The sequence below is a fragment of the Centropristis striata genome, chromosome 6 (genome assembly GCF_030273125.1).
Source record: "Centropristis striata isolate RG_2023a ecotype Rhode Island chromosome 6, C.striata_1.0, whole genome shotgun sequence".
Lineage (NCBI taxonomy): Eukaryota > Metazoa > Chordata > Actinopteri > Perciformes > Serranidae > Centropristis > Centropristis striata.
The window spans coordinates 38,122,620-38,136,047 of NC_081522.1; the positions used below are offsets into that span (position 1 = coordinate 38,122,620).

The following is a 13,428-nucleotide window of genomic DNA, read 5'->3' on the forward strand; positions in this document are numbered from 1 at the left end:
ATTATAAATATATATATATATTTATATATTTTGAATATATTATATAATTATAATAATAAGAATTACAATAATTTAATTACAATGATAAAATAAAAAAAAGTCGTAGTAAAATAAGTAAGAGAAAGAAAAAAAAAAGTACTGAAAATGTCAAGAATTATAAATATGAATATAAACAGAAGACCAACAGTGTTTAAAAATGAAGTAAAAACATGGATGAAAGTGATGAATTCCTCGTGATTGAACAGACGATGAAGATGAATCAGTCTGATGGGGGACGGACTCTACCTGGTCCAGGTTGTCATGGAGACGCTCGATCAGCAGCCGGCACGTCTCCAGGTCGCTGTCCCCGGGGACGGTGATCACGCCCAGAGGGGTCGCTGAGGGACGGGACGGACAGGTCAAAGAGTCCAACATTTAAAAACAACAAGTTACAGCTTAACTTTATCATTAATAATAAAAATACAGTCATGGGAGAAAAATGATTTAAGAGCTGATATCTAGACATTTTCCATGGTTTTCTTGGTAATGATTTTTGGTTATTATCAATAAAACCATGTTAAATGTCTAGATATCAGCTCTTAAATTAAACTCTTATCAGATATTTTTGTTTTTATCATTATATTTGTCCAAACAAATGTACCTTTAGTCATACCAGGCATTAAAACGAACAAGAAATTAGAGAAAACAATGGAGGTCTAATACTTTTTTCTATGACTGTACACCTAAATTTCAGTTAAGTTAAATTCAAAGTTGATGATGATGATTAAACATGTTTCAGGACATATTGATTGACTGACTGACTGACTGACTGATTGATTGATTGATTGATTGATTGATTGATTGATTGATTGATTGATTGATTGATTGATTGATTGATTGATTGATGACTCACAGGCCTCCTTCAGCTGGTCTTTGTCGTAGTGCAGAGCCTCGTACGCCGCCATGCTGATCCTGTTCACTCTGATCTGCAGCTTCTCAGGAACCGGCTGCTGACTGCACACACACACACACACACACACACACAAACACACACACACACACACAAACACACGCACACAAATTAAAATCTTTTAAAATCTTGGATCAGCTGTAAGAGTCGTCACAAAGCTTTTTTGCTGACTTTTTTTTTTTTCGAGATGTGTGATTCTAACAGGACAGCAAAATTTTTGTTTATTTAATTTTTAAATGTTTTTAGGTTTTGATTATAAGGTGATCATGTTTTTTATATTTTATTATTTTAAATGTACTTATATTTTTTATTATTTGATTATAATTATGATTTAATTAATTTGTATAATTTTTAAAAGATTTTCTTGGTCCTTAGAGTTTATTTAATTAATTAATATATTTATTGTTTAGTGTTTTGGTTTACAATGAATTTGTATATTTTTAAAACATTTTTTAGGTTATTGCAATTTTATTTATTTTAATTATTTATTCATTTAGTCTTTAATAAATTAATATAATTTGTAATTAACATATATTTGTTATAAATATATAATAATATATAATATCCCTCTAATAATATATAATATTAATATCCCTTAATATTACTAATATTATTAATACTTAGAATTTGAAAATTCCAACCCTTAGGTGTTATAGAGGACATTTCAAGACTTTTACATTTGTGACTTTTTTTAAAAAAAATGTTTCATTTTTATGTTGCAAATTAGGGTCAATTGAGTTATTATTATTATTATTATATTGTCATTATTATACTGATTGGTCAGATGCGATGGTATCACTACTAGCTGGAGAAATCCCTGTGGTTCTATGACCTCATGGCCAGGCATGGGGACCCTATTTCGGATGTCCGCTGAAGTTACCAAATATGGTTCTTTGCCCAGTAAAGGGTTAAATATTATCATCATATTTTATTAATTCACATAACTTTATTTAAATAAGGAGACTAATGCACACCACAGGGTCTGAGAGTTGCAATGACAGTGAGTTACTACAATAAAAATATAATATAACTGTTCTGGACTCTGGTGTTATTGTTTCAGTAGTTTCAGTTGAGTTGAGGTCTGGGGTCTGGGGTCTTTGGTCTGAGGTCTGGGGTCTCACTCGTTGAGGTGGGGCATGGAGATCCTCCTCTTGGCCTTCTGCACCATGTTGGCCTGGCTCCTCAGGTTGATGTGGATGACAGACGGCGCCAGCTTGCACGGCTCTCCGTCCACCTGCATGGGGATGGACTTGAAGGTGGTGAGCGTCACTTCTTTACACTGATGCAGCCGCTCGCCGTGGCCGCCCACCTGCAGCGTCGCCTGCAGGCAAAAGGTCACCAGGTCACCACAGCTGCCGGGTTATTAATGAGCTCAGATAGACAATGTTGATTTAATATTCAGTGAGGAGCGACAAGAGGACACAGAGGAGCAGCTAGAGAATATAAATACATCAAAACATCAATGACCTACTATTAATCAAGAGTTTCCGCATAAAACTTCCTCATAAAAAAAATTAAAACTCAAAAATTCTTCAAATAAACATAAAACTATTTATGCAAGAAAATTACAAAAAATAATTTGAACTTAAATTACTAAAACAATCAAAAGCAAAATAGCAAATAGATTTAGACCGATGTGGTCTGACATGGTCTGTTGTGGTCTGTCGTGTTCTGTTGTGGTCTAAGGTGGTCTGATGTGGTCTGTTGTGGTCTGATGTATTCTGTCGAGATCTGTTGTGGTCTGAGGTATTCTGTCGTGGTCTGTTGTGGTCTGAGGTGGCCCTTCGTGGTCTGAGGTGGTCTGATGTGGTCTGAGGTGGTCTGTTGTGGTCTGAGGTGGTCTGAGGTGGTCTGATGTATTCTGTCAAGGTCTGTCGTGGTCTGAGGTGGCCCTTCGTGGTCTGAGGTGGTCTGATGTGGTCTGAGGTGGTCTGTTGTGGTCTGAGGTGGTCTGTTGTGGTCTGATGTATTCTGTCGAGGTCTGTTGTGGTCTGAGGTATTCTGTCGTGGTCTGAGGTGGTCTGATGTGGTCTGTTGTGGTCTGATGTGGTCTGTTGTGGTCTGATGTATTCTGTCGAGGTCAGTTGTGGTCTGAGGTGGTGTGATGTGGTCTGATGTGGTCTGAGGTGGTCTGATGTGGTCTGAGGTGGTGTGATGTGGTCTGATGTGGTCTGAGGTGGTCTGTTGTGGTCTGTTGTGGTCTGAGGTGGTCTGTTGTGGTCTGATGTGGTCTGATGTGGTCTGATGTATTCTGTCGAAGTCTGTTGTGGTCTGAGGTATTCTGTCGTGGTCTGAGGTGGCCCTTCGTGTGATGTGGTCTGTTGTGGTCTGATGTGGTCCGAGGTGGTCTGATGTGGTCTGAGGTGGCCCTTCGTGGTCTGAGGTGGTCTGACGTGGTCTGATGTGGTCTAAGGTGGTCTGTCGTGGTCTGAGGTGGTCTGAGGTGGCCCTTCGTGGTCTGATGTGGTCTGAGGTGGTCTGTCGTGGTCTGAGGTGGCCCTTCGTGGTCTGAGGTGGCCCTTCGTGGTCTGAGGTGGTCTGGGGGGACCGGCTGACTCACCAGAGACGTCATGGTGAACCCGATGACCTCGATGCAGCCGTCGTCATGGCGCTGAGGTTCAAAGTCTTGATGCTCGCTGGGGTGACCCCACGGCACGGTGCCGGCACAGTACCTACACACACACACACACACACACACACACACAAATTAATAAATGAACACTTATGTATTTAAATATTCTTAATGAATTCATTCATTCATATATTAGTGTGTTTGAACATATATTATATATTCATGTGTGTGTGTGTGTATGTGTGTATGTGTGTGTGTGTGTGTGTGTGTGTGTGTGTGTGTACCGGGGGATGTTGAGGAAGAGCAGACACTGCAGCTTCAGCTCCTGGACTTTGGCGGTCAGGTCCGTCCCGTCACACTGAGGACACAAACATTTATATTAATTATTTTATTTATTCATTTCTCAAAGAGGAATTAGAGACCGACATATTTTTGAGACTGAAAGAGATTTTAGAGGTGAATAATTTAGTTTTTATCATCAGTTTTATGTGAATTGTGCAACGATTTCCTCACAGACTCAGAATGCAAATAACTTTATAAATAATACTATAAATTATGAAAAAACACAATGTTTTACTTCGTCATTTCTAGAAATTAAACTGAAAACATAAAGAATAAAAATAAATTAAATAAATAAGTAAATAATAAAAATAATAAAACAAAAAATAGCTAAATAAACATCAGTGCTGCATTTTAAGTGTTAATTACAAATATATAAACTCCCTTTCTAATTGACCACAAGCATTGTTTTCTGCTTTATTAATTGTATAAAAAAGAAAAGTTTTCATATTATTGGACCACATATACATCAGTATCGATAAATACTGATATCGGCTGATATTAATAAAATAATAACGATAATATGGATAAACTGATTCATCTGTTGGGCTCCTTTTAGCAGATGTTTGTCATTTTGCATCTATTATAATTCATGTTTCCTGTTAATATCTTTGTGTTTTAATCAGAATAAAACAGAAGAGAAGATAAAATATTAAACAGAGAACAGCTGAGTATCAAGTTAATTACTCTGAGAGAAACTAAATATCTTTCTGTATTTTTTAAAAAGCTTCAGGACTTTTTAAGGACCCTAACTTTACTGTTGTAACGGTGACTCACCACCACTCGGATGTGCTTGGCGAGGTCTTTGGAGCTCCCGCTCAGGAAGTCTGAGAAGGCCGTCTGAAACACAGAAACAGATAAATAAAGCAGATTATAATCATGTTAATGTGTAAACAGAGAGGACAGAAGAGGAGAGACACTCACCCCGGCGTAGAACATCTTATTCCTGAAGCGGCTGTTAAACTTCTCTGGATTCGCCTCTGAAACACAAACAGCAGGATGAATATTTTCTGCCCCTGATCCTCCTCCTTAAACTCCAGTTAAACTCAAGTTAATTTCCAATTAAACTCCAGTTAAAGACAAGTTAAACTCTAGTCAAACTCGAGTTAAAATCCATTTAAAATCCAGTTAAACTCCAGTTAAATTCCAGTTAAACTCCAGTTAAACTCCAGATAAAATCCAGTTAAATTCCAGTTAAACTCCAGTTAAATTCCAGTTAAAATCCAGTTAATTTCCAGTTAAACTTCAGTTAAATTGTACTTAATTTCCAGTTAAATTCCTTTTAAACTCCAGTTAAACTCAAGTTAAACTCCAGTTAAATTTCAGTTAAAATCCAGTTAAACTCCAGTTAAACTCCAGTTAAACTCCAGTTAAACTCCAGTTAAACTCCAGATAAAATCCAATTAAAATCCAGTTAAACTCCAGTTAAATTCCAGTTATACTCCAGTTAAACTCCATTTAAATTCCAGTTAATTTCCAATTAAATTCCAGTTAAAATCCAGTTAATTTCCAGTTAAACTTCAGTTAAATTGTACTTAATTTCCAGTTAAATTCCTTTTAAACTCCAGTTAAACTCAAGTTAAACTCTAGTTTTAAATTCAGTTAAAATCCAGTTAAACTCCAGTTAAATTCAATTTAAATTCCAGTTGAACTCCAGTTAAACTCCAATTAAAATCCATTTCAAGTCCAGTTAAAATCCAGTTAATTTCCAGTTAAACTTCAGTTAAATTCCAGTTCATTTCCAGTTTATACTATACGTTTTATTTGTAACCAACGTTTAAACTTCATCACTGAGCATTATTGTGTTCTGAAAGTAAAAAAAACATCATTTTCCAAATCAGATTTAATGCTGCGGCTTGTTTACATTTCCATCCATCGTTTGCTTTCTCAGTTTCATTCTATGAGATTTTAATTTAATTGGATCTGTTTTTATTGATCCGTGTTGTGTAACCGGCAGACAGAAGGACGCAGATAAGAATAGAACAAACACTGACAGGAACAGAAACAACGCTCGGCTGCAGAGATTCTGCAGGTTTCAGTCTGAACAGTTTAGCATGAAGCAACAGAGAAGCAGGATAAATATTCTGTCCTGAGAAAATCAGGAAAATGTCTTTTCATTTATCACAAACAGCCTCGTTTAAAGCAACGATAATGATCAGAAATTTAAGAAAAACTGAGCCGATCAGAGATTAGTTCGCAGGATTACAGATGTTCTCACAGCACACTGTAAAAAAATGTTTGTGTAAAATTACAGTAAAAACAATGTCAAATTGCATCAGAAATACGGCGTAAAATGAAAAATCACTGTATCAGAAGGCCGTCTGAGTTAACTCCAGTTAAACTCCAGTTATACTCCAGTTATAGTCCAGTTATATTCCAGTTATATTCCGGTTAAACTCCAGTTTAATTCCAGTTATACTTCAGTTAAACTCCAGTTAAATTCCAGTTAAACTCCAGTTAAATTCCAGTTATAGTCCAGTTAAACTCCAGTTATACTCCAGTTAATTTCCAAATAAACTCCAGTTAAACTCCAGTTATAGTCCAGTTAAACTCCAGTTATAGTCCAGTTAAACTCCTGTTATAGTCCAGTTAAACTCCTGTTATAGTCTAGTTATAGTCCAGTTAAACTCCAGTTAAATTCCAGTTATACTCCAGTTAAATTCCAGTTAAACTCCAGTTTATTTCCAGTTAATACTATACATTATATGTGTAACCAACATTTAATAGTCTTCACTGAGCATTATTGTGTTCCGAAAGTAAAAAAACATTATTTTCTAAATCAGATTTTATGTTTTTTTGTGTTGATCCAGTGAGTCAAAATTAAACAGTTACATTTCTAAATGTTTGATTTATTGGAGTGTGTGTATTGTTTGTTTTCATCCTGACTCTCAGCGTCTATAAACCAGCTCCTGACGGGATTACAGGCCTTCAGCAGTGATAATCTCATTCAATCAATCTATGACATATAACGTGTGTTTGTTCCTGTGGTTTGTGGGGACCGACCTCTGGATTCGTGGAAGCCCAGCGTGACGTGAGCGTCGAAGCCCAGACTGAAGTAGTTGTTGAAGACGTCGATGGGAAGCTGAGGAACAGCAGAAATCATGGTGAGTATAGAGGTCTTGCGTTTTAGCGTGGCGTTTTATGGGGACAGACGGACGCTGGGACCCACCTTATCTGTCTGGTGCTCGTCCCGGTCCTCCGGCCGCGCCTCCGGGTTCGCCTCCACGTTCAGGTTCCAGCGGTCCAGCTGCACCACGTTCCCGTCCTCCACGTGAGACAGGATCTTTGTTATTGGCTCGTCGGTGTAACCCTGAGAGAGAGCAGAGAGGAAATATTAGTTAGACCCGATTCATGAAAATCAAAGGTCAGCACATACAGGAGACTCGTAGGTACAAAGAACCATGTTCATTCAGATATCTGGAGGTCAGAGAAACCTGAGAAGAAACCTGAAGGACCTCGTTGGGTCGTCAGGGGTTAAACTCCAGCTGAACTCTAGTTAAACTCCAGCTGAACTCTAGTTAAACTCCAGTTAAACTCCAGGTAAACTCCAGGTAAACTCTAGTTAAACTCTAGTTAAATCTAGTTAAACTCCGGTTAGACTCCCGTTAAACTCCTGTTAAACTCCAGTTAGATTCCAGTTAAACTCTAGTTAGACTCCAGTTAAACTCTATACTCTAAACTCTATACTCTATACGAATACGATACTATATGTTATATTTGTAACCAACATGTAAACGTCTTCACTGAGCATTATTGTGGTCTGAAAGTAAAAAACTCACTGACCCCGCCCCAGTTCAGAGTCCTCGCCAGGTCGTTCCCGGTCCCCAGAGGGAGAATCCCAACAGGGGGCTGAGGACGAAGCTTCAGCTGGTCCAACACCGACAAGATCCAGCCCACCTGAACACACACACACACACACACACACACACACACAAAACATTTGAGCAGAAACCCCATTTTCTAAAATTCATAATACTTTATCTGCATTTACGATCATCTGAAATCGTATGGTTATGACTTAGACTTTGGAGAAATTATGAATTATGTTAAAATACTGTTATGAAGGATTTTCAATACTCAACTCAACCTCCATGCACAGCGGTCTGCTACAAAGTAGCTTTAATGAAAACTCTGATATTCTTCAAGGTAAATAATGTTTTAACAGAGAAGTTTACATACAGAATAAACGGAAAACTCAATAAATAAACTGCTTTAAAATCCATCCTGGTTACAGAGCTGTGAAAACGTATATATAGATACGTATAGATTTGAAGCCGTAATTAACTAAATGAGGGGATTCTAACATATAGGTGTACTTTAAATAAATGGGAGATATTTCACTGGACAGAATTCACCATACTGTGTAATTTACTCAGGTATATGCTATGTTATAGGGACGCCGTCTCTTTAAGGTAGAGCACCTTCATTGTTTATATTCCGTGTGTTCACACGTGTTTTGGTTGTAAAGGAAAGAATAAAGGACACGCTGCTGCGCTGTCGAAGTGAGGAATCAGCTCTGAAACTTTATTTATAGCAATTTCACCCTGGTGACCCTGACGTTTTTTTTACTGGACGCATTCCAGAGACATCAGGAAAAAGAGATGGCGTCTAACTACATAGTGTCAGCCCTCAAACATTACTGATTGATTGATTGATAACACAGTCGATCAGGTTCTGAGGTTGGATTGACTGCGGGGATAAGGCTAAACCGGTAGGCTACGTTACGATAAGCTAACAGGGCAACAACAAGACCTATTTTTTTGTAAGAACAATGCTTTATGGATGATTTTTGTTCATAGACACTGTTTAAATTGGAATATGTCCATCACTTTAATATTGCCATAGTTGGCCTGGCTGTCGTGAGCTATTATGTATTTATAATATTGGTCCAATAAATGTGTTGAGTAGCGTTGGACTCACGGTGCCGTCGCCCCCACAGGCCAGGATCCTCAGGTTGGGCACTTTGGCGTACAGCTCCAACCTGCAGGAGACAAACAGAGAGAGAGAGACGCAGCAGTGAGGACATATCTGCACTATAAAGACATTTCTGGATTGAGGGGACATGTGTGCACTGTGAGGACATTTACCCCTCTCTGGGTCCCCCCTTCGTCAGGTCAAACACCTGCCGAGGGTTCAGGTACCACATGAAGGACTGGATGATTTTGGCTCCCTGGAAGTAAAAACCAACAGAGTCAACAACACATCAAAGACGTAAACAAACAGGAGGAGGTGGAGCGAGGTCTCCAGGTCCCTTACTAGGACTAGGACTAGGACCAGGACCAGGACTAGGACTAGGACTAGGACTAGGACTAGGACTCTACCTGGTTCCCTCCACTCTTCGGGTTCACGAACACCAGCAGAGGCTTCATGAGCTGAGAGGGCAGAGGCTTCACCAGGAACGGCTTCCAGCGTCCGTCCTGCAGCTGAGAGACACAACCACAACCTCATCACATCACAGTAACACAATAAAACATCACAGTAACACAATAAAACATCACAGTAACACAATAAAACATCACAGTAACACAATAAAACACCACAGTAACAATAAAACATCACAGTAACACAATAAAACATCACAGTAACACAATAAAAACACCACAGAGACTCCAGAGACACAGTCACAACCTCATCACATCTCAGTAACACAATAAAACACCACAGTAACACAATAAAACATCACAGAAACACAATAAAACAACACAGTAACACAATAAAACATCACAGTAACACAATAAAACATCACAGAGACTTCAGAGTCACAGTCACAACCTCATCACATCACAGTAACACAATAAAACATCACAGTGACACAATAAAACATCACAGTAACACAATAAAACACCACAGTAACACAATAAAACACCACAGTAACACAATAAAACATCACAGTAACCGATAAAACATTATAGTAACACAAAACATCACAGGAACACAATAAAACATCACAGTAACACAACAAAACACCACAGTAACGCAATAAAACACCACAGTAACACAATAAAACATCACAGTAACACAATGAAACACCACAGTAACACAATAAAACATCACAGTAACACAATAAAACATCACAGTTACACAATAAAACACCACAGTAACACAATAAAACATCACAGTAACCGATAAAACATTACAGTAACACAAAACATCACAGTAACACAATAAAACATCACAGTAACACAATAAAACACCACAGTAACACAATAAAACATCACAGTAACACAATGAAACATCACAGTAACACAATAAAAACACCACAGTAACACAATAAAACATCACAGTAACACAATAAAACACCACAGTAACACAATAAAACATCACAGTACCACAATAAAACATCACAGTAACACAATAAAAACACCACAGTAACACAATAAAACATCACAGTAACACAATAAAACACCACAGTAACACAATAAAACATTACAGTTACACAATAAAACACCACAGTAACACAATAAAACATCACAGTAACACAATAAAAACACCACAGTAACACAATAAAACATCACAGTAACACAATAAAACACCACAGTAACACAATAAAACATGAGACTTCTGAGAAAACAGAAACAATAATCTAAACTTTGAGTTTATTTTCTGTAAAATAACAAGTTAAACTCTCGTTCTCACCTCGGATCCTTTCTTACTCGACTTGTTGCACTTCAGCGACGTCCGTTTCTTCTTTTTACTCGACTTCAGAGACGACTGCAGAGAGGAAGACAAACAGGCGTTAGTTTAAAGGTAAATGTGTAGTTCGGGACCCGGTAACTTGTGTGTACAGGTCCTCAGAAGCTTCGACAGACAGACGTGTGTGTGTACCTGCGCTCTGCGGACCCGGAGGATCCAGGTGGGCGGGACGATGACGGCGGCGTGAGCGCCCAGCGAGCAGCACTCCTCGATCTGCTGCAGCATGAAGCACGTCACCTTATTGTGGTACTGCAACACAAACAGGAAGTCACTTTATTCTGACAGTCAAACACCAACAGGAAGTCACTTTATTCTGACAGTCAAACACCAACAGGAAGTCACTTTATTCTGACAGGCAAACACGAACAGGAAGTAAATCTATAAAAAAGATAACCTGAAAAAATGAATATATGCATTTAAAAAGACTTAAAATAAATAAAATAAAAAATGCAAAAAAATAATATATTTAAACTTACATAATAGTGGAGCGGCTAAGTGCTCATTTTTGCCAGAATCTTTCAGTTTATGATACAAGCGTGAAAATTGGCATGAACACTCTCCATGGGTCACTTAACAAGAAAATTGTCCGAGACATTTGAAATTTTAAGATGGCGGCCATTTTTCAAGATGGCCGACACCTAAGTGGAGCAGTTAAGTGATATAATGGTTTATTTGGTGATACAAGCATAAAAATTGGCCTGAGCAGTCTCCATGGGTCACTTGACAATAACCCACCCACAGTTACTTGAAATTCCAAGATGGCGGCCATTTTTCAAGATGGCCGACACCTTAGTGGAGCAATTGAATGATATAATGGTTTATTTGGTGATACAATCATAAAAATTGGCCTGAGCAGTCTCCATGGGTCACTTAACAAGAAAATTGTCTGAGACATTTGAAAGTGTAAGATGGCGGCCATTTTTCAAGATGGCCGACACCTTAGTGGAGCAATTAAATTATATAATGGTTTATTTGGTGATACAAGCATAAAAATTGGCATGAGCAGTATCTGTGGGTCACTTCACAATAACCCACCCACAGTTACTTGAAATTCCAAGATGGCGGCCATTTTCAAGATGGCCGACACCTTAGTGGAGCAATTGAATGATATAATGGTTTATTTGGTGATACAAGCACAAAAATTGGCATGAGCAGTATATGTAGGTCACTTGACAATAAGCAACGCACAGTTACTTGAAATTCCAAGATAGCGGCCATTTTTCAAGATGGCCGACACCTTCGTGGAGCAGTTAAGTGATACAATGGTTTATTTGGTCATACGCATAAAATCTGGCATGAGCAGTATCTGTGGGTCACTTGACAATAAGCCAGCCACAGCTACTTGAAATTTCAAGGCAGCAATTTTTTTTCAGGATGACTGCCGCCTGCCATGTGGGCCTTTAAATTACAATAGGCCACCCACAGTTACTTGGGTTGACAAAAAAACACTCCCAGCCACTTGAAATTTCTATTTTCAAGATGGCTGCCCCCTGGATCCTCAAAAGATAAATTTTCTCAGAGAAATGTATTGGGTTTTAGATTATTCTGGAAAACAAGTTTTAACACATCATAATACAGTTGTTTTGATTTGTTGATCATAGACAGATTAGACAAGGGTGAGTATCTGCACTACCAGGGCACACTGGTGATATATGACTGCTGTTAAACTCAGAGTGGGGTTCAGTGTCAGCCAATTGTAAAGTTAGTCAAAGAAGAGACGACAACTCTCTGAGTAGTTTTAGTTAACCGGGTGGTGTACAGATCGTACAGGGTAAAAATGGCATTGGATGAACAATTGGACTAAGTGTAGGGTTAAGGCATGAACTTAGTTGTATCCCATACATCAAAGTGCTCATTAAAAAGTGGTAAAAGGCTAAACCCTTGGCCTCTGCCTTTGAATTTGCTGCAGACATTGCAGAAGCAATCATAACAGTTGAGAAAACAAACAGCAGGACACCAAGATCATACTGGTTATGATACCATTGCCACAAATGTTCCATAATTTCATAAAATAAATGCTCTGCCTATCTTACGTAGTCCAACCCGACTAGATGAAGGTGATGGCATAGAAAGCACATTGACAAGAAACAGAGCAAAATATCATTCAAGCTGTAAACTTATGTTCAACAACACACAGCTGGAAAGGGCACAAAAAAAGGCATCCACTGCTGCTAAAGACACTGAAGATACCAAAGATATCCACGTCAAGAGGTCAAGAAGATCCCAGACTTCTTATGAGGCTGGATATGTGTGGGGACAGGCATTGAACAGACACCCACAAATGCAGAGCCCGTCCGACTAGGGATGGGTTAAACAGGACAAGGAGTGGAAAGTCTTCTGGACTCCACTTCCACCTATTGCGGAGAGTTGTTGGGAGTTGACAAAATGTGGGTGCACCAAGGCTTGTACTGGAAAGTGTAAGTGCTACAGATATGGACTCAGTTGCCCCTGCTAGAACTTATTTGCTTGTTTCTTTTGCCAGTGTTATTCCTTGTTGTCCTTTGTGTTTTCAAGTGTAGGCCTATGGCTCGGCTTCCCCTCGCCCCATCGACGCATTATGTTCTATTTTGTCACCAGCCTATTACTGTGACATGTTCAGTTTTTACTTTGTAGCATTGCTTTCACATTTTCAGTTTAGTTCCCTTGTATAGTTTCAGATACTGTTTGTCATGGTTCCGTGTCAGCCAGAGCTGCTGTTGCCTCTGGATCTGTCATTATTGCCATTCAGTATTAACCATTGCTCAATTATTATTTTGGAGCACTGTCCGTTCAGCACCACAACTGTGTTTCCCCACCCCTTAGTATTTATTTGGCATGTTTAATGGCAGTAGTAATGGCAGTAGTAATGGTTAGTTATAAAAAAAGTACTTAAAAA

General features: G+C 38.6%; 1 protein-coding gene across 1 annotated transcript in view; it reads right to left on the reverse strand.

The window, feature by feature from the left end:
- Positions 1–13,428, reverse strand: part of LOC131973217 (diacylglycerol kinase zeta-like) — a 48,682-nt gene that overhangs the window by 18,988 nt on the left and 16,266 nt on the right. The window contains exons 9-23 of the mRNA XM_059335148.1: positions 10,686–10,802; positions 10,497–10,571; positions 9,182–9,283; positions 8,948–9,030; positions 8,781–8,841; positions 7,644–7,757; positions 7,030–7,170; positions 6,864–6,942; positions 4,785–4,840; positions 4,638–4,700; positions 3,806–3,879; positions 3,510–3,621; positions 2,071–2,270; positions 893–993; positions 286–377 (exon numbers count right to left, since the gene is read on the reverse strand). Coding sequence (XP_059191131.1) covers positions 286–377; positions 893–993; positions 2,071–2,270; positions 3,510–3,621; positions 3,806–3,879; positions 4,638–4,700; positions 4,785–4,840; positions 6,864–6,942; positions 7,030–7,170; positions 7,644–7,757; positions 8,781–8,841; positions 8,948–9,030; positions 9,182–9,283; positions 10,497–10,571; positions 10,686–10,802 — 1,470 coding nt within the window. The remainder of the gene's footprint in view (positions 1–285; positions 378–892; positions 994–2,070; positions 2,271–3,509; positions 3,622–3,805; positions 3,880–4,637; positions 4,701–4,784; positions 4,841–6,863; positions 6,943–7,029; positions 7,171–7,643; positions 7,758–8,780; positions 8,842–8,947; positions 9,031–9,181; positions 9,284–10,496; positions 10,572–10,685; positions 10,803–13,428) is intronic.